This window comes from Cydia fagiglandana, chromosome 9 (genome assembly GCF_963556715.1).
Source record: "Cydia fagiglandana chromosome 9, ilCydFagi1.1, whole genome shotgun sequence".
Classification (NCBI taxonomy): Eukaryota; Metazoa; Arthropoda; class Insecta; order Lepidoptera; family Tortricidae; genus Cydia; species Cydia fagiglandana.
The window spans coordinates 231838-252733 of record NC_085940.1 but is presented as its reverse complement, the minus strand read 5'-3'; the positions used below and the strand labels follow the sequence as shown (position 1 = coordinate 252733).

General features: G+C 38.2%; 3 protein-coding genes and 1 long non-coding RNA gene across 5 annotated transcripts in view; 2 read left to right on the top strand and 2 right to left on the bottom strand.

Moving 5' to 3' along the window:
* The window catches only part of LOC134667696 (protein I'm not dead yet-like), a 44830-nt gene extending 40010 nt beyond the window's left edge, over positions 1 to 4820 (bottom strand). Inside the window, exons 1-2 of the mRNA XM_063525119.1 lie at positions 4668 to 4820; positions 4277 to 4432 (exon numbers count right to left, since the gene is read on the bottom strand). Coding sequence (XP_063381189.1) covers positions 4277 to 4432; positions 4668 to 4820 — 309 coding nt within the window. The remainder of the gene's footprint in view (positions 1 to 4276; positions 4433 to 4667) is intronic.
* A 3755-nt stretch (positions 4821 to 8575) lies between these two features.
* Positions 8576 to 11239, top strand: LOC134667102 (uncharacterized). 2 transcript variants are annotated; one of them, XR_010098608.1, is made up of 4 exons: positions 8589 to 8625; positions 8708 to 8835; positions 9304 to 9496; positions 10876 to 11239. It is a non-coding gene; the product is annotated as an uncharacterized LOC134667102 (long non-coding RNA). The 2 variants fall into 2 exon arrangements; XR_010098607.1 differs by having other exon boundaries at positions 8576 to 8835.
* A 2296-nt stretch (positions 11240 to 13535) lies between these two features.
* Positions 13536 to 14030, bottom strand: LOC134667694 (uncharacterized). The gene has a single exon (XM_063525118.1). It carries the CDS (start codon positions 14028 to 14030, stop codon positions 13536 to 13538), a length of 495 nt encoding a protein of 164 aa, XP_063381188.1.
* Positions 14031 to 17998: 3968 nt separating this feature from the next.
* LOC134667693 (hemolymph lipopolysaccharide-binding protein-like) lies at positions 17999 to 20452 on the top strand. Its single transcript, XM_063525117.1, has 5 exons — positions 17999 to 18104; positions 19012 to 19203; positions 19530 to 19663; positions 20024 to 20150; positions 20265 to 20452. The coding sequence occupies exons 1-5, from the start codon at positions 17999 to 18001 to the stop codon at positions 20450 to 20452; spliced, it is 747 nt and encodes a 248-aa protein (XP_063381187.1).
* The last annotated feature ends 444 nt before the right edge of the window (positions 20453 to 20896 follow it).

Sequence of the window (20896 nt, the reverse complement as noted above, 5' to 3'; positions counted from 1 at the left end):
GCATTAAAATATTCCTTAATTTAAACTCTAATGCTTATAAAATAAAGCACTTATTTGTCTAACGAACATTGAAGTTTTTGAATATGCCTGGTAAAAAGCGCGCGCTAGCGTTTACCTGAACAAAGCTCAATCCGTTTCGTTTCGTTTTTATCTCTATCTCGCTCTTTCGTTAGCCGATAACCTATATCTGTCCCTGCTCATTGGAAAACGAATAAAACAGTTTTAGAGCTGCGTTTTGCTTTGCGATAGTTGCGTCCGTTATGCGCGACTATGTTATCGTATGTCGCCCCCTCTTTGTCATCGTTTTTAGGGTTCCGTTCCCAAAGGGTAAAACGGGACCCTATTACTAAGACTCCGCTGTCCGTCCGTCCGTCCGTCTGTCACCAGGCTGTATCTCACGAACCGTGATAGCTAGACAGTTGAAATTTTCACAGATGATGTATTTCTGTTGCCGCTATAACAACAAATACTAAAAACAGAATAAAATAAAGATTTCAGTGGGGCTCCCATATAGACTGGTCTTATTTTTGTAAAATTCGACTTCGACGGGCTAATCAACTTGACCGTCTGACGATAGCATAGTATCCGAAAAAAAATCGGGCAAGTGCGAGTCGGACTCGCGCACGAAGGGTTCCGTACCATATAAAAAAAAAAACAAAAAAAAGCAATAAAAAACGGTCACCCATCCAAGTACTGACCACTCCCGACGTTGCTTAACTTTGGTCAAAAATCACGTTTGTTGTATGGGAGCCCCATTTAAATCTTTATTTTATTCTGTTTTTAGTATTTGTTGTTATAGCGGCAACAGAAATACATCATCTGTGAAAATTTCAACTGTCTAGCTATCACGGTTTGTGAGATACAGCCTGGTGACAGACGGACGGACAGCGAAGTCTTAGTAATAGGGTCCCGTTTTACCCTTTGGGTACGGAACCCTAAAAATATGCTCTTAACCGTCCGCGGGAACCTTACTATCCAAAGGGGTGGAAGAAAGAATTGATTTCAGAGCCATCTAACGGAATATTTCGGCATTATTTCCTAATTCTCTTGATGGGACAACGTAGCCTAATAAAGTAGTTAGCTCTAAAAAAATGTAGATGGCAGTGTAGTCATAATTTTTGTAGAAAGTTGTGAATGCGCTGCGCGGGGCGTGCGTCGCTAAAAAAACCCGGACGGTTGACAGGAAAACAGTCTCGCGGGCCGGACGGTTGAGTGGTTACTTTTTGGCAACCGGGTTTTTGAAGTGAAAACTTCTTTAGCGGCGCTAAGCACTTTTTGAGGTGGGGAAAAAATGATAAACTCGGGACAGCGTAACGCGTAACGCGTAAGGCGTCTAGTCTCTTTCTACCGCACGGCGAAAATGTATGCCTGAGCCTGCTGTTTCATCTAGGCGGCGCAGGGCGCTTGCGTGACTTATGTCATGTGTGACGGACAATGTTATTCACCAAAGAACTTTAGTCATAACGTATCATAATCAGGTCAATTATTTAAAACTGGACTTTTATATTAAGCAATAAAGCTCAATTTTCTAATCTTGTACGGGCTGAAATACGAAAATCTCACAGTTACATTCAACTTTATATCACTCCAATATAATTCAATAATTCAATAAAGTCTCATCTTGATGAAATCGCTAATAAAAGGGAACTCTAGTACTGGTGAATAAAACTCAAAATATCATGACCAAATATATTTAGATACGAGGTCTGCAAGGTAACTTTACAATTTCTATTCGAATTTTAAACAATTAACGCTACAAATTTAAGTTCACTGGCCAGCCATTTCGGAACTAAAGTTTTTCAATAGAAAGGAGGATGGGTCAATTATACATAGGTAGTGCTGCAAACATTTTGGACTAGTTATTGAGTTTTCACTTCTGTCGGCACTCCCGGAGTGCAACCCGTTGTTTTTTTTAACCTAATTAGACCCCGCTGAATCCGAATTTGCCAGTTGTTTGATCGAATTCTTGACCGGAAGTGAGATATTTGACTTTAAAGGTCCCTGTTTTTAGTTTTTCGTAAACGGTGGCTCATAGCCAAAAATGTTCTATTAGATAAGTAATCTGCATAAAATTGCCTACAAGAAAGATTCCGTTAAATTTTTCGCTAGGAACAATATTTAAAGAGATATTAACGCGGGAAAGTTAATTATAAATCTGGTTATTTACTAAAGTAATAGTTTAGTAAGTTTTACTTATACAGTTTGGTAAGTTTACCAAACTGGTTTGCTAAAATTGTCAAGGGGATTTAGTATTATTTACTAAAGTAATAGTTTTGTAAGTTTTACTTATACAGTTTGGTAAGTTTACCAAACTGGTTTGCTAAAATTGCCAAGGGGATTTAGTATTATTTACTAAAGTAATAGTTTTGTAAGTTTTACTTATACAGTTTGGTAAGTTTACCTAACTGATTTGCTAAAATTCTCAAGGAGATTAAGTATTATTTACTAAAGTAATAGTTTTGTAAGGTTTACTTATACAGTTTGGTAAGTTTACCAAACTGTTTTGCTAAAATTCTCAAAGAGATTTGGTATTTTTTACTAAAGTAATAGTTTTGTAAGTTTTACTTATACAGTTTGGTAAGTTTACCAAACTGGTTTGCGAAAATTCTCAAGGAGATTTAGTATTATTTACTAAAGTAATAGTTTTGTAAGGTTTACTTATACAGTTTGGTAAGTTTACCAAACTGTTTTCCTAAAATTCTCAAAGAGATTTGGTATTTTTTACTAAAGTAATAGTTTTGTAATTTTCACTTATACAGTTTGGTAAGTTTACCAAACTGGTTTGCTAAAATTCTCAAGGAGATTTGGTATTTTTTACTAAAGTAATAGTTTTGTAAGTTTCACTTATACAGTTTGGTAAGTTTACCAAACTGGTTTGCTAAAATTCTCAAGGAGATTTGGTATTTTTTACTAAAATAATAGTTTTGTAAGTTTTACTTATACAGTTTGGTAAGTTTACCAAACTGGTTAGCTAAAATTCTCAAAGAGATTTAGTATTATTTACTAAAGTAATAGTTTATAAGTTTTACTTATACAGTTTGGTAAGTTTAACATTTGTGTTTGCTAATATCTACAAAGAAATTTAGTATTATTTACTAAACTTACAGTTTTGTAAATATTACGTAATTAGTTCGGTAAGTATTACGTATTTTGTGTGCAAAATGTACAAACAGATTTTGTATTATTTACTAAACTAGAAGTTTTGTAAAGTGTACTCCTATAGTTTGGTAAGTTTTAGATATCGTGTAGCTGAAATTTACAAAAGTACTTGTTTAAGACGGCAACCCAAGTATGTTTCGTAACTTCAATCTTGCAGGTTTTGTGATATTAACTATAATTCTACTAAATTTTACAAAACTGAAATCAACCAATAAAAATTTCGTAAAATCAACCAAGGCATTTTTTCAGTGCATAAAGCCAGCGAAAATGGTGCGAAACGGATATAGTTATTTTTTATCAACAGATACGTCTGCAAATGATGTTAGAAGTGTTACAACCACCTCAAGCCACTCTAAGGGGTGTAAATCTTTAATTGAAAATAACCGACTTCTTTTGCCAACAATTTTAAATACCATATAAATTATTGGCTGGTATTTAATTGATCACCAGATATAGTATATATTATTATTACATTTCGTCACTTTTTTCTAGTAGCATTTCTTTTCTGTAAGAGTCGCAGTCCTAACCTAAGAAATTACCCCACTTTTCTTGAAGCATTTCGTTTTTGTAAGGGGCGCAGTTCTAACCTAACCTAACCCACTTCTCTGATAGCAATTCGGTTGTGAGGATCGATTTTCAAACCTAAGTTAACCCACTTATCTAGTAGCATTTTGTATATGTAACGGTCGCAGTTCTAACTCCCCTGGTCCAAATCCAGGTCCGGATCCAAACCGGGTCCGGGTCCGAGTCCGGGTCCCAGTCCAAATCGAAATTAAAACCGCCAAACATGTCCTATGCGTCGTTGAAGAGTTCCATTCTGGTATTCATCAACAGTTCCACTTCAACAAATGTCACTTTTTTAAATGAAATGAAAATATTAAAATCACTATTATAATTATGCCTTTAACATTTGAGGAGTTCCCTAGATTTCTCATGGATCCCATCATCAGAACTGCGTTTTGTAATCAGAGGGTAGTTAGGTTAGTAAGAGAGCCACAGCAACCGTCACTACACAGCACCGCGAGCATGGGACAGGCGAAGATGGGCAACAGCGCGCTCGCGGCCTGCCATGGGTCCAACTACATTAATAAAGGCTAGTTCTAAATAAAGTAGTTACGTTAATAAGAGAGCCGCAGCAGTCATCACTAGGTAGTACCCCCAGCATGGGACAGGCGAAGATGGGCACCAGCGCGCTCGCGCCCACCGCCACGGGCCGGATCAGCATGAGCACGAACATACACAGCCATATTGCTATCAAAGTGTTTTTGCCTTCCTGCAAACATTTAACTGCAGTAATCAAATAATTTAGCCATCAAAAAAATTAAAAGTGTGGATAACGCACGTGTGGAATTTTTAACATAAATTGTTTCGTTTCAATTCATCATGCACCTACACATGTGGAAGTTACGGAAAGTTTACAAAAACTTCGAAACGACTCGCATGGGTTCATTACTTTTGATCGGTCGAGTGAATTAGATGTATTAGTTAACAATATAAACGTTGACTACCATAACCGGCTGGCATAGCGCGCCAAGACAGATGATACACAGGACGAAGGAGAGCAGCCCCCGCCAGCTGTTCTTGAGCGCGTTGAGGAGCCCGCCGCCGCGCCCCACGGGCGCGCGCTCCTCCTTCCTCCGACTGCGCATAAAACGATACATGTTGCGGCTCTGTGCAGTCGCCGTCAGATATCAGAGCGGCTAAGGTGTTCACAAATTTCAGAACAAAGCCTCTAAATTATTTAAAACCTCACAACGTGACTTTAAGCGCGTGCAAATACCTACTTACTTTTAGTTCTTAAATTAGTCCTATTCTGCTTTCATTACTCATTCTACATTCGTCACATTCGTCGGTGGCTTTCAATGTAGAATGAGTGACAAAAGCAGAATAGGATGACCCAAGACGATACCCCCGCTAGTAAATCTCGTTTTTCGTTTTTTTTTTTAATTATGATATGAGCATATGAGTGACTATCGTGTTCATTTAAACAAACATAAAGCATATATTATCGATATGTTAATTTGCATGTTCATATATTTTTGAGCATGGCCGCTCCGATTTATCTGATGGCGACTGTTCAGTCAGACTCATGAAAATACATAGTGACGGCCAATGTGGCCGAAATTAATATTTTGTAACACTACGTCTGTTACAATAGAATAAGGTGTTCCGATATATTTGGCCGGCACTATCTTTTTGAGGCTGACTGTAATAGGTACAGTAAGCAGCAATCAAACAATGTAGCTAATTATTTATTAGTCTAACATTCTTACCTACATTACATACTTGTAGACATTTAAACATGTCGAGCGTTTTTCGACTCAAAATATGTGAGTGATCCCGTTCTTAATATACTTATTTAATATGTCGGTGTCTCACGGAAATTTAGTTATTATAATAAACATTTTTTATTGAATTAATGCAATAATGTCTCAATTATCTCGACTTTGATTTCACCTCAAATAATATAGATAATTTATATACTTACAACATCTACAGTACATTATATGAATGAAGCCTTTATGTACAGTCACCTGCAATAATATATTACGCAACGAAGGCCGCAAAAATATCTGACACGATCTTATTTGTAGAGCCATAAGAGCGTGTCACATATTTTTGAGGCCTTCGAAGAGTAACATATTATTGCAGGTGACTGTACATACATACATAAGTTACATAACCTTATTCAAAATGGTTGTACTTCAAATGTTTCACAAATTCTTCTAGGCTTAGACTTAGTAAGAATAAGAGATGTTTACTTACAATAGCGAGAAACTGTAAAGAGATAAAAAGTACGTTAATAAAAACACAAACGTATGTACTCGTATGATTATTTTCACCACACCAGCTCGGAAAGGCTTACTTTGCACTTCAAAAACTGATAGCAAAGTTGCACTTCATTGACATATTGTGAGGCAAAGTAATCAAACGCAGTATTTTGAGTTCTTTTCTTATGTTTGCTGGTAGAATTAACTTTTAAATTATTATAAATATTTAAAACATTCGAATTTGATTTGGTTTGATTTTGTGTTTGATATTTTACTTTACATTGAATATTTGCTTCGGGTTGGTGTGGTGAAAAGTTTTGTGTATCACTCGGGGGCAAATTTTGTTTAACCCTCGTGCTCGCAACGTTCAAGATTTCATTTTTCGAACCTCTCGCTACGCTCGTGGTTCAATTTTGGAATCTCTCGCTTGCTTGGCTTGCAATATTAGCACGAGCGGTTAAACTTTGCCCCCCTTGTAAAACAAATAACTATTAAAATGACAGCTTGTTTAATCCTTGCTTTTTAACTTCATAAAAATGAGTCGATTCAAACGTAATTATCTAAGTTGGCCAGTACTAGTGATTTCCACGAAATATAAGACACAAACATGTACCCACATACACACAATTATTGCTGGAAATATAAATCATAAACTGCTAACATCGTACCCGTTAGCCCTCCACACTCCACACCACAATCACTCAACTCTTGTGGAGCAACATTCCGCAGTAGGTTATAGGTAACATAGACAGGTAAGTTGCGTGCGGGCACCTATATACTCGTATATATACCTTCCCTCTTGCTTTCAATAATTAGGTAGGTACTTCAACAACAAAGATAATTTTATAAATCTGGTGATATTAAAATCTTATAAGTTCTTTAGGCTGTAGAGCGGCCCAAGAAACTAAACACACATACGTACTTACACAGAAAAAACATTACCCTGCAAAAAACCAAACAACGATAAGTTTCATTTTGCCATTAGGGCTACGAATCCCTATGAACACATTGAATGACGAATAACTTTAAATATGAATACTTACAAGGCTCCCATTTTCCTAGATTATTATATTTTATTTAACAATCTATAGCATTTCTGGAGGTTTTGGAGATCTTTTCCAATGTCACCTTTCACATATACTATGGAGTGTAGAAGTAAAGGAGAGCTATCTTTTATGATAAGACGGTTGTAAAAGTGTCCAGCTGTCAGTTGAAAGAATAGTTCGAAATCTCTCCGGTGGCGCTAGTAGGTAGTACTGGGAACTAACATGAATTTAGACCTTATTGACTGAGTGAAGTGCGCTGTCAGTTTTTTGAAATTTTATTTAAAATTTTCATAAATTGATTTATTAAATTTAGGATTTCCTTGTGTAGTAAAACTAGCCGCCCCTGTCTCAGTACGCATCATATAGACTGCCACCTCTGTTATCTAGCCACCTCGGGCCTGGGCTTACCAGGCCTTAAGCCCCACATTCACACTCCTACCTTGTAGGCCGCCTCGTAGTCCGCCTCGTTGGGTAGGATTGTGTATGGGGGTTGCGGACTACGAGCCGTCCTACAAACGGCTAAACGGTAGGACGGCTCGTAGTCCGCAACCCCCATACACAATCCTACCCAACGACGTGGACTACGAGGCGGCCTACAAGGTAGGAGTGTGAATGTGGGGCTTTAGGGCAAATCCACCGCTATAGGATATATTTTCTATAGTAAAAATGGGAAAAGTTTGCATCGTAAACAGTTGCCAAAGTGGGCGTAGGAGGAAAAAACAGAAAAATGTTACGAAATCCGTATCTTTTTTCCAACCAACGGTAAGTATGTAATTTTCACTACACCTTATAAAACAAAGTCCCCCGCCGCGACTGTCTGTTCGTGGGTTTGAATGTATCTTTGCGATAAACAAACTACTGGACGGTTTCAGTTCGATTTTCATGCGGTTTTCACCTATCAATAGAGTGATTCTTGAGGAAGGTTTACTTATATAATTTGTTGACTAGTGCGAAGCCGGTCGCTAGTTATTTAATAAAATATTATATTGTGATTTTTATATTTTTCTTATAAATTTCACAATTTCACTTCAACAATTCTTCATTTTTCTATTAATTCTCAGACTCCGGCACGGTTGGAAAGTTGGAAAAAGTCGTTAGGAATTGCATTAAAAGCAAATGATTATATTTGCCATCTTCATTTTAAAGAAGAAAATATAAATATGTACGAAAAGTTAACTATTAAAGGAGAGCTCAAATATATTCCTACACAAAGAAAAACGCTTAAGGAAGAAGCTGTGCCCACGATTGAGCATCAGTTTATTCCCATTCCCGAACATGAACTCCAAGCCAATACTATTCACATAGAGGAATCTTTCGAACCATACCCCAATCAACCTAAGGACGAGCAGCAACAACAAATCAATGCCGAGCAACAGGAATTATCAGAAGATCAAAATGATTCTAATTATTTAATGGATTATGAAATGATACAACAGGACTTTGCGGAACCATTGTTTAGTCAATATCAGGATACTAATGTAACAATAAATCCAATAGAGAATTTTAAAAGTAAGTTTCGGGCATTTTCGTTGTTGCCGCCTTTTTGGCTACATGCAGAAAATCCTAATGGGCTGGAATTTATGCGAATGGATTCAAAAACTCAGAAGATTAAACATCATATACGTTTAAACGATGATCTAACTGTCACTGTAAGTGTTTATTAATGTAACAATAAAATTCGGTTGGCATGATTTGAATTTGTAACGAAACATAATTGCTATTTAATTGCAGGTAATTTTTCCCAATAATGAACAATTGCCACTAAAGGAGAAAATTAATTCATATGACAACACCTACGATTACTTAAAATCGGTTGAAAGATGGCCTTTGTGCGTTGGTACTCAGATTGACGACAATAAGTAAGTTTTGGTAGATTGTTAACCAAGGGATGAACGCAGTGAGAGTATAGTCCGAGGCTAAAATGATGCCATTCACCCGAGTTAAACACTCTACTTTTCATTTCGAATACGAGGAACCTAGCCCCAAAGCTTGTACTATGGGTGTAGGCGATAATACAACTGTTTGCAGTCGTCTTATGAATATATATACCATAATGTAACAGTTGTATTTAAAATAAAAGGATAACTCGTAAGCCTAACTTTGATTTTATTTAACATTTTTGTCATTAAAAATATTGTATGTAACGGTACATTAAATAGGTCTTAATTCTTGAACCTATCCTATTAAAACTCGACTTTTATGTGTATTTTAAGAACCCTTATTATGTAGGTACCTGTAGATTAAAGCACTATTTATACATAAACAATGGTACAGGAGAATAATAAAAGATAAAAACGAATTTATCTAATAATTACATCAATCTTCAGATTTTGTAAAGGTGTGATTATTGGTGATGATACTTACGAAAGAAATCAACAGTACCCAAGATGTAAATCTTGTCGAATATTACGAAATCGTTTGCAGAACCGTAATTCCACTTCAACTCTATTACAAAAAATGGCAGAAGCTAAACGGCGCGCTTCAAATCTTGTACATAAATGCAAGCGTCTGAAGAGGACGGTAAGTCTTATGCCGGCTACATACGTAACGATAAAACTGTGCAGTCCGACTGTGCAGATAAATCGAACCGTGTGTATGACAAATCGTTACGATAATCGACAATCGGACAATCGGACTGCACAGTTTTATCGCAACGATTTATCGTTACGTATGTAGCCGGCATTAAAGCCGTAACAGACTACCGCACCGCGCCACGACCTTGATGGTGCGGTTAAAATATCTCTTTCACGCTCCAAATTATAGCTACATCCTTAGCCCCCTCCAGACTATGCGCGTGAATCGCGGGCGAAGCCGCGAACGCGAGTGTGGAGTCGATTTCGCAGGTCTGCGTTCTGGACTCCACACTCGCGTTCGCGGCTTCGCCCGCGATTCACGCGCATAGTCTGGAGGGGGCTCTTAACGCACGTACGGCAACCACCTTACGACTATCGATACGTGCGCCGCACCGCACTAAAGTCGCGGTATGGTGCGGTAGTCTGTTACGGCTTTTTATCAAAAACATATTAAATAAATAAATATTAGGGGACATCTAAAGGCCCCTGTACACAATGGGCCAGCGCCGGCCAGGCCAAGGGACGCTGCCATGCGGTAGAATGAGATAGCAATATCACTTGCTCCCTCTAACGCATAAATGCGTCCCCCAGACTAGCCCACGCTGGCCCATTGTGTATTGGCCTTTACACAGGTCAACCTAGCCCCAAATTAAGCAAAAGTTGTACTATGGGTACTAGGCGACGCTATAATATACTGTATTTGTATAATTGAAGACGTAAAATAATACAAAAAGAAACTTGAGCAAGAAGTTTTCATACATATTTTTCGAAATCATTTCGAAGTCCCTTAAGGCGTATCCAGATTAGTAAATTTTTCGCCAATCTGATTCAATTGCCCGATCGAATCAGGATCGAAGTGCGGATGCAAATACCAATTTGGCTCGCCGAATTCAACCGCCGATAATGACCGATATTACCGATAAAATGAAGTGCAGATGCAAGAATACCAATTTGTGAGGCCAGTCTGGATACCATTTCTGGATTTTTTCAATGTAGAGGGCTCTAATATCACCATAAATCTAAAATTAGAGATTGACGCCAATTTCATTTCTGATAAAATCAACCGATTTGATCAGTCCCGTCTGGATACCACTTTACTTAGCTGTTGTTTTTTATTCGCACACCCGCTTATAGACCAACAAGAAATTGTAGAAATTAAAAAGTGGCAACATCGTAGTGTCGTCCCTTTCAAATCAATCTAAGAAAACGGGACGACACTACGATGTTGCCACATTTTAATTACTACAATATCTTGTCGGCTTATAACTTTATACATTGTACCTACTTGAGTAACGAATTTCATATCGACCGTTCATATAATTGCAGAATATCCAATTAAGAGAGAAAATTTCCTTGGCTAAGGCGCAGTGTGCAAAGAAATCGGATACCGTAGTACAAGCATCTATTTCAAAACTACCTGAAGAATTTCAAAATGCCGTGAGATCATGTTTTGAAGCCGCGAAAAAAAATAATACAAAAGGTCGTCGATATACGTTAGAATGGATTTATGAGTGCATGTTGATACGTATAAAAAGCAGGAATACGTATGAATTTATACGTAAAAGAAATATTTTACCCCTTCCTTCTGTACAAACTTTAAATAAGTATCTCAGCAAAATCAGCTGTTCTGCATATGGATTCCAATCCTCTACTTTCTTTAGTTTAAAAGAAAGATGTGAGGCGATGAAGAAGGAGGAGAAACGAGGAGTTATTTTAGTGGATGAAATGAAATTAAGTGAAGGCGTTTATTTTGATTCTCAAACCATGAAATTTAATGGTTTTGTTGACCTGGGGCAACACACTCCAGATAATTTAAAAAATACGACAGCGGACCATGCTTTGGTGTTCAAGTTTGTGCCTTTTCGAGGTAGATGGGTTCAAGCCTTAGGTTGCTTTTTATCGAAAAATTCATGCAAAAGCGAACCGCTACAAACTAGTTTTAGAGTGTATTGTTTTAATGGAAAACAGCGGAATTTGTGTTGATGCTGTCGTGATGGACGGTGCACCTTGGAACCGAGGAGTATGGAAAATATTCGGTGTAAATGAAGACACTGTTAGCTGTGAACACCCTTGTGACTGCTCACGACGGTTATGGATGATTTCAGATTTTAATCATTTAGTGAAATGTTTTCGAACATCTACTTTGGATGATAAGCTACAAGAGTTCAAGGTTAATTAAGAGTAATGCATGAGTAATGATAATTTTAAAAATATACAAGGTGTAATTATTATATCTGACCAAACTCTGAGGGGTGAATATGTAGGTCATACTGAACAACTTTTACTATAGCCAACCCTGAAATCACGAAAAAGAAATCGCCTGTTTAATAGAAAACATTGACTCTACTGATTCACCGCAATATGTATGAGACAGCAGATTTTTTTTCACGATTTCGGGGCTGGTCCCATAGTATAAGTTGTTAAGTATGACCTATATTCACCCCTCAGAGTTTGGTCAGAGATAACAATTTCGCCTTGTATAAAATGATAATACGAAGTCAAACTAATGTAATATTCTTTTTTCAGACCCCTTACGGAACTGTGAAAAAAAGACATTGGGAAGCGGTATTAGAGGAAGAGAATTATCGTCAGCCTAACTTAAAAATCGCTTACAAGTTAACACCAGCGCATTTGAAACCGAAAGGTTTTCAAGTAATGAATGTTCCTCTTGCAACTGAAGTATGTACCTATAAATATAATCAATAATTTTCATTGATTGTCCGGATTTATTTCGTAGGACTTTCGGCTCATCAAAACTAATATTATTAATCTTATAAAAACAGGTGTTTGGTCACGAAATTTCGGTCGCCATGGCTCACTATCAACCCTATTGCGAGGAATTGAAGGATTCAACTGCAACACAAAAATTTATTGATCTTGTATTCAATTTGATACAAACTATGTCTTCGCGTATACCAAGAGATGCTCTGTACGTGAATGAAAATTGCAGACGAAGAAAGGTAAGAAATAGTTGGCGATTAAAGTTAAGGTCAATGCGGAGAAGACCGTCTATCAGCTAAGTCCGTCTACTCACTATAACATTTAAGGGAAGACCGTCATAAAGAAAGACCGGCCGGACGGTGCCTTAAACCAGAAGTAGCCAACCTTTTAATGTATTTTTGTTAGTAGATACCTCTTATAGTGAAGAATATTTTATGCCGATTATAATTAGAATTAATATAATTATGCGTTGCTGGTAGTGAATATTATGTGTTAATGTTAATATGCCGGAACCGCCGCCGCCTCGCAACCTGAATATATCCCTTGGCACCTATACAGCCTATACTGTAATTTTTAGTTTAATATAAAAATTAGGAACATTTAAAAATTTGTATGGAATATATTTTTTGCTCCTTACTAATATCTGTAAATGTCTACTACTGACTATACTTTTGTGTAGAGAAGCGGCCGTCCCCTTTCCTCTTAATATTTCATTGTATAGCTTTGAAGCTTGTTTACTTAATGAAGAAATACTTTTTTCAGGCAATCCAGGAATTTTTAGAATTCCTTGCAGACTGGGAAAAGCTCGAAAAAAAAATACCTGTGTCAAGGAGCACGTTAACTGGATTAAAAGTAACTTTACGGGCAACACTTGAAATTTTGGATATGCTGAATGTTGCATGTGATTACAAGTATTTGATGACAGCAACCCTATCTCAAGATCCGTTGGAGGTAATTAATAATTACTAATTATGTAATCCAATGAATATGAATCTGCTTGTATGGAATCTGCATCATGTATGCTGCCTTACTTTTGGAGAAAGTCCAGAAAGCCTTTTTAAAAATAAAAAATAAATTAAAATTCATTAATTCAAGCTAATTATACTCATATTTTTACATTATTTACATTTTGATTACACAACATTAATAACATTACATTTAAATATAATCTACTAAAATTAACAATAAAATTTAAAAATTTACAAATCACATTAAAGAATAATGATATACAATATATACACAAAAACACAACAATACATACAAAACTAACCTACACCTGTCCTTACATGCCTGTTGCAACAGTGCACAATATAAGGACAGTCAAGCCGATCTGCGATCATCGCCAGGACAGTGTTGGCGCTGGCCCGCACGCGCCGTACCAGCGCAGCTGCGCGCACGCGCATGGTGGCGTGGAAACAGGCCGTGTGGGCCCCCGCGAACATGCCCGAAGCGCTACAGTAGCGGGGCAGCCCCAACACCGCCCTGAATGCGTTATTGTACTGGACGCGGAGCGCGTTGTACGCTCTTTGCGTGTAGTCCGCCCACAGGCCACACGTGTACAGCGACGTGCAGTACGCTTTGAAAAGCGTTATCTTCACGTCACTACTACAACGAGCAAACCTGCGAGCCAACATGTTCGCCCTTACGCACAACGCCCTCCGCTCCCGCTCCATATCCACATCATCCTTGAGGTCCGCAGTAACAATATGCCCTAGGTACTTGAAACTCTGTACTCTGTCTAAGAGAGCTCCGTTAAGCATGACAGGTGGCACATATTTTTTTAGGATACAGTTCCTACCTAGTCCATATACTTAATGTACCCATCAATATATTTCTGCCTGGTGTTTTTGGGTTTAATTCTTTTGAAATGAGGCGTAACTTTGGGCTGTGGACGTTTTTTATCGCTTACCTTCTTTCTAATGCTAAAAAAACGAACATAGCCATACAAATATTAGTACTATTATAAATGCAAAAGTGTGTCTGTTACCTCTTCACGCTTAAACCGCTGAACCAATTTAGATAAAATTATGGAGATAGTTTGAGACCCGAGGTCCTATATTTTTTATTGAATAATAATTTTGACTTGTTTTCAGAGATTTTTCTCCGTCATGAGATATTCGTGTGGAGGAAACGATCACCCTGATCCCAAAATGTTTGCACAAGTTTACCGATTGGCGTCTTGTTTTTCCCTAATACGCCCTCCGAAAGGTTGTAACGTTTCCGGCAAAGATTTGCTGAAGAACTTACTAGGAGCAAAGGATATGGTAACTGGTTCAAACGAGGCTAAGCAAGCATGGCTGGAAAGCCTCGACCATATACTAGATAATGGTGAACCATTGATTGATGGTTATGAAGACCATGACTACAACGAGGCTGTCACCAGTGACGCGGTGCAGTCTTACATTGCTGGGTACATCGTCCGCAAATTGCGAAAAATCGTAAAATGCAATAATTGTTTGAAACTCATACAAATGAGTCCCAATGAGGGAAAAATGTTAATGAGAAACGACGTAATCGATAAAATGGATTTATACGGCGGGTTAATTTATGCTAGTGACGATCTATTCAATCTGACCAAAATGATAGAGAAATGTGTGTTAAGAGCAATAAGCAAAGCTTTAACCAATATGGAGACGATCAGTGAAATTACGCAAGAATTACAAAAAGAAACATTGATAAAAGTTGGATGTGCCGACCATTCCAAACAAGTATCAAAAAAAATTATCGATATGTACGTAGTTATGCGAGCCCACTTTCTGGCAAAATATGAAAATAAACGTTACGACGCAGCCAAAACCAAAACTAAAATGAACAGGAAAAATGCCAAGTTATTGTCTTAATTACTAGTAGTTCGCCCCGAACTAAGAACTCGTATTCGCTGAAAACTACCGCGCAGCGCGCACACTCAGGTTTTGATTTCCAACTCAATCTCACTAGTGATAGAGTCTGGCTACTGAAATTTTACTCAAATGTTTGGCGGGAAATTCAAAAAATCTTGGGCTGGTCACACTTTGTGTAGTAGGAATTATAGTTTTGATACTAGACAATATTTTTGATTTTCTATGCACAAGTAAGGTACTATGGAAATAAGTTAAATAAGCGTTTACGTGTACTCAAAGTCAGCTCACATAATTTCTACCACTATTTAAACTACAGTCAACCACAAACACATGTGTTTACGTTCCATATTTAGATATTATAGATATTTTTCAGAACGTTTAGTTTATCCGTTTCTGTATGCACTTGTCCTGTTTATGAGATTCAAGCATTAATGAAATCACGTACTTAATCAAAGTAATAGGCAAATGTTAGAACTAGTACTTAAAGTATCAAAATGTTTATAGAGCACCAACCTCCTAATTTGTTTACATTTGGTTAGGAGTTGTAAACATTGCAGTTTTTCGTTATACAACGCTACACGTCGACTTCGCACATTGTCGTAATTATTTACGAGTACGAGCTTAAATAATGGTTTGCGAACCTCTCTCAGTATAGAAATTATTAATATTATTTAAAATAAACCCCTTATAAACCGCAAAAAATTTAAAGGAATGACATAAATTGACAACTGACTTTTAACTTTTTTTTAAATCATAGACAATCGGTGATACAACAACGAAATATCTGTCAACAATTTTTGGCTAGCCAGACTCTACCTACTAATACTTTATATACGAGATTACCGCCACGTGGGATGTTGACTCGACGATCATTGTTGCGATAGTCGTCTCGGTTTTTTTTCCGTCATGAGATATTCGTGTGGAGGAAACGATCACCCTGATCCCAAAATGTTTGCACAAGTTTACCGATTGGCGTCTCGTTTTTCCCTAATACGCCCGGTTGTAATGTTTCCGGCAAGGATTTGCTGAAGAACTTACTAGGAGCGAAGGATCTGGTAACCATTGATTCATGGTTATGAAGACCATGATTACAACGAGGCTGTAAACCAGTGACGCGGTTCAGTCTTACATTGCTGGGTACATCGTCCGCAAATTGCGAAAAATCGTAAAATGCAATAATTGTTTAAAACTCATACAAATGAGTCCTAATGAGGGAAAACTGTTAGTGAGAAACGACGTAATCGATAAAATGGATTTATACGGCGGGTTAATTTATGCTAGTGACGATCTATTCAATCTGACCAAAATGATAGAGAAATGTATGTTAAGAGTAATAAGCAAAGCTTTAACCAATATGGAGACGATCAGTGAAATTACGCAAGAATGACTAAAAGGAGCATTGATAAAAGTTGGATGTGTCGACCATTTCAAACATATATTAAAAAATGTTATCGATATGTACGTAGTTATGCGAGCCCACTTTCTGGCAAAATATAAAAATAAACGTTACGCCGCAGCCAAAACCAAAACTAAAATGAATAGGAAAAATGCCAAGTTATTGTCTTAATTACTAATAGTTCGCCCCGAACTAAGAACTCGCATTCGCTGAAAACTACCGCGCAGCGCGCACACTCAGGTTTTGATTTCCAACTCAATCTCACTAGTGATACTTAGGTAAGTAATACTTTATATACGAGATTACCGCCATGTGGGATGTTGACTCGACGATCATTGTTGCGATAGTCGTCTCAGCGGACGGTCTCATAGCGAAGAGTCTCGACCAACACCTAGAGACTGGATCAAGGGTCAGATGCAGGCAAATTGTGACAAAACATTCGCTGATGTTAACAAGAAATAACTCAAAATGTAGTCAATATGATGGGTGCTGAGAAAGGGGCGGCTACAGGGCCTGGGGCCTAGGGCGGCAAAGACTGCAAATCCGCCACTACATTATACATATATAAAAATGTGTTCGGGTGTTTTTTTTTTGTTTTGTAAGTGTTTTTATATTTTACTTTTATATTAATATTAAAAACGAAAAACAAAAAGAGCCTTTTATTTCTCGCCGGTAAAACAAACACAATATTATAAACTTAAATTTACATTAGGTTTAGTATTACAATAATATTTAATATTCCTCAAATCAATGTTCTATTATGCTTGGTTATGTAATAAGTAGTAAGTAATTATATTTTTTTCTTGTAATTTATTCTGCAACAACCCCTCCTGTGAGGGTGAAGGCCTCCTCCAGTGATGCTGGTCATCACAATTTCTGTTCTCTATCTTTTTCAACTTACATATGTATATCAATATTAATTTATATATTGGTATTAAATACCTACAAATACAAATAATAAAAAGCTAATAAATACTCTTATCGGGATTCGAACCCGGGACCTCCTGCTTCATAAGCGGGGTCACTACCGACAAGGCTAAAAGACCGTCAAAAATTGGTTCGCGATGCACAGTGGCGCCGCGGCGCGGCCTATTTAATGTTTTTGAGGGACACTTTTTAATACATGAAGATTGTTTTCCTCATCTCTACCTTCCATAACATATACAATGACAGTGCCGATGCCAACAATACTGTAAATTGAAATAAGAACAGTGCCTACTGTCATCGACTAATCTAAATCGTCCACTAAAGAGGTAGGTTCCACATAATATACTAATAAAATTTATTACTTACATATGTAAATAAAAATACGCCCAAAGTAAAATAATAACAGTCTATACTCGTTTGTGGGAAATTTAGAGGACCTATATTTTTTATTCAAAAATCCAGTTGAATTTCTTAAACTAAACTAAATAGAACTATGTAACTGTAAAGTAAATAATATATTGTTCTGGTTACAGGAGGCACCCTGGCGTCTCCGCTAACTCAGAAGATGTCAGACGTGTTAAAGAGCTTCGTGGAAGACCACGAGCTGGGCTGCGGCATCTTCACGGGCATCAGCGCCACCTTCTCCCGGGGAGACTTCGCGTCTATCGAGGGTGCGTTCATTGCTGGCACAGTACAGCCATGAGGACACTTGGCAGATGAAATTGTTGAAGAGGTTCTTGGAAGACAAACAGCTTTTTAATAACAAAAAATTCTGTGAGACATAGACATATGAAATAACTGTTATTTTAAGTCAAAAATTGCTCGAGTTTCACTTCCTTCCGAGAAGCATCATCGGTAACTTGCGTTGGCGATTAGTTGTTTCAAAGCAAGCTCCCGAGGATACTCCTCGGTACGGATGGAGTGAGTGAGTGACCCGTTTTAATATACATATGTAATGACAAATAGCCTGGCTGCAATTACGTTCGAAAATCATGAGCTGTACTCATTAAACTGACAACACATTTGAAGATTGAACAAATTCTGAGAGGTCTTGTTATTTGATGAGAAGACAGTTGAAATTTATTTACTTGATAAAAATATCCATTATTGTAAGTTATTTGTTATTACGGACGGTGTTATCTAACTTCCAAGTATTTACGTTTTATGTTGCTAAAGGAAATACCCGGAGCTAATTCATTGTATCTTTCATTTATTATAAACAAGTTATTAACTATCTCAACAATGATAAATGCCTTACACACAAGCTATAACCTAAGTAGGATGTTATCAGACCTTGGATTACTTTCAATTTCATGAATAATTATAAAATGACTTAATACTTGCTAACATAACAAGCACCGTAATACTTGTGCACACCTTCCTACTAATAGTCTGAACTGATCATCGTAGGACAATCAGCAGTGTCTTTAGTCAAGATCTCATCCCCGGCCGGGGCCGCTGGTGACCCCGACCAACTACCTACAAGTCGGTGTAGTGCATTTTACAGTTTCAGGATGGCTCTGGCTTTCTCCTGCACATAGGTACATACCTACATATGGCACAAATTCGACTTTCCAGGAGTACCCCTTGAGAGGATCCCACACCACTGGGCTTCTGGTGAGCCTGACAACGACCAGGACTCGGAGCAGTGCATCCTGCAGCTGAAGGATGGCTCGCTGGCCGATGTCAGGTGCAACGACACCTTCCCGTACGTCTGCTATCGCAAGTACACCAACCAGATAACCAACGCCTGCGGCACTTTTGACAATGGTGAGTGTTGCTTTAGGATCTCCCAGCTTCTGTCTAAAACTTCGTTACGACAGAAACCCTCCACTTTATGTACTTCCTTTTTTTACCAGTACCTACTCTCATTCATTTTGTGCAAGTCAGAGCTAGAAACATGCTAACATCGCCCAGTCTTAAATTTAAACAGAGATTTTCAGCTCAACAGAGTGCTTTCTTCCGTCCCTCCGTTCTCCAATTTACCCTTTAGGCAGCAGTGTCGACTTCTAGTTTTTTTGTGGTCTAGCCACTCAAGCATTCCAATGAAAGTAGATAGCGATCTACTTTCATTGGAGTGGATTAATGGTCAACAGAGTACCAGCTGGACTCGCGCACGGGCAGCTGCTACAAGTTCCACCTGGTCCCGCGCACGTGGTCGCGCGCGCATATGGCCTGCACGGCCGAGGGCGCCCACCTGGCCGTCATCAACAGCGGAGCCGAAGCCAAGGTACCAATACCAAGCACGAACCGGTTTTTTTAAATATTATTCTTAATAACTTTCAGAAGGAGTAGCAGGGTATACCTACGCCATGGTACTATCATTTGTCTTTGTTACAGTTATAGTCGTTTCATTTTGCCTACTAAATGCTAAAACGTCATAAGTGCCACGTGCGTCTGACTCCCTACTAAAGCTTGTTTAACAACAAAGCCGACAATTTATTGTCAACAACTTAGTGTTTTTAAATTTTAATTTCGTGCCGTATCCACAATGTTCTGTCCGTTACACCGCATGCGACTCTCTGTAGTTTTCTCATCCTGTTGTTTAATACATAGCTTTCTCCTCTGTTTTTATTCCTTTATCTTTCAGGTCCTAGAGGAGCTGTTCGCTAAGAACCCGGCCGGCAAGCTGCAGTCCAGAGCGCCGTTCGGCAAGGACATCGCCTTCATTGGCTTCCATGACTGGAACGAGCACGGAGAATGGCTCACCGTCCAAGGTAAGTTCATAAAATATTTACCTATTATATAATCGATCAAGATTTAGTAGAAGCTCCAGACAGCATTAAAATTCCGATTTGTTTTTAAATTTCCTATTTGATTTAACCTTACAGGGCAAACTCTAGAGGAGGCGGGCTACGCGCGCTGGTCGGGCGGGCAGCCAGACAACGGCACGCACAACGAGCACCGCGGGGAGTTCTGCGGCGGCATCTTCCGCTCCGCCCAGCTGGATGACCTGTGGTGCGGGATGCCGTATCACTTCATCTGTGAAAAGGCTCCCGACAGTTTGTTGTGGGATTAACAGTAAACCATACAAACGACACCTATAAGTTCCATCACCTCGACGATCTGTAGCGCTGCATGACGTACCCCAAGAAGGCCCCTGATCGTGTGCTGTGGGACGAACCGAAGAACCATCACGACACCCGCACGTTCCTCCTTCTCCACAACCTGTCGTGCGGCGTGCGGCATGCCGCGTCACTTCATCTGTGAGAATACACCACACCTGACAGCCTTTTGTGGGATGAACACTGGATCAATACTTCCAGTTCACCTCCAAGAGAGCTTCGGATGGTGTTTTATTATTTTTTTTAACTTTTTATAAAATGTATTCAGTCGCTGCTAAATCGGCAGATGGTGTTTTAAAAGATCAATACAATACACTTTTTTTATTAACGTCGTCTCATACTTCTCTTGTTGACTTCCATTGCTATTTGTTGTAACATATTTTCACATGAATAAATTA

Excerpts from the sequence above, each read along its gene's own strand:
- LOC134667693 (XM_063525117.1), top strand. The coding sequence starts at position 17,999 with ATGTCAGACGTGTTAAAGAGCTTCGTGGAAGACCACGAGCTGGGCTGC. Across the intron at positions 18,105-19,011 it reads AGACTTCGCGTCTATCGAGG|GAGTACCCCTTGAGAGGATC; the intron begins GTGCGTTCATTG and ends TCGACTTTCCAG. Across the intron at positions 20,151-20,264 it reads AGAATGGCTCACCGTCCAAG|GGCAAACTCTAGAGGAGGCG; the intron begins GTAAGTTCATAA and ends TTAACCTTACAG.
- LOC134667694 (XM_063525118.1), bottom strand. The coding sequence starts at position 14,030 with ATGCTTAACGGAGCTCTCTTAGACAGAGTACAGAGTTTCAAGTACCTA.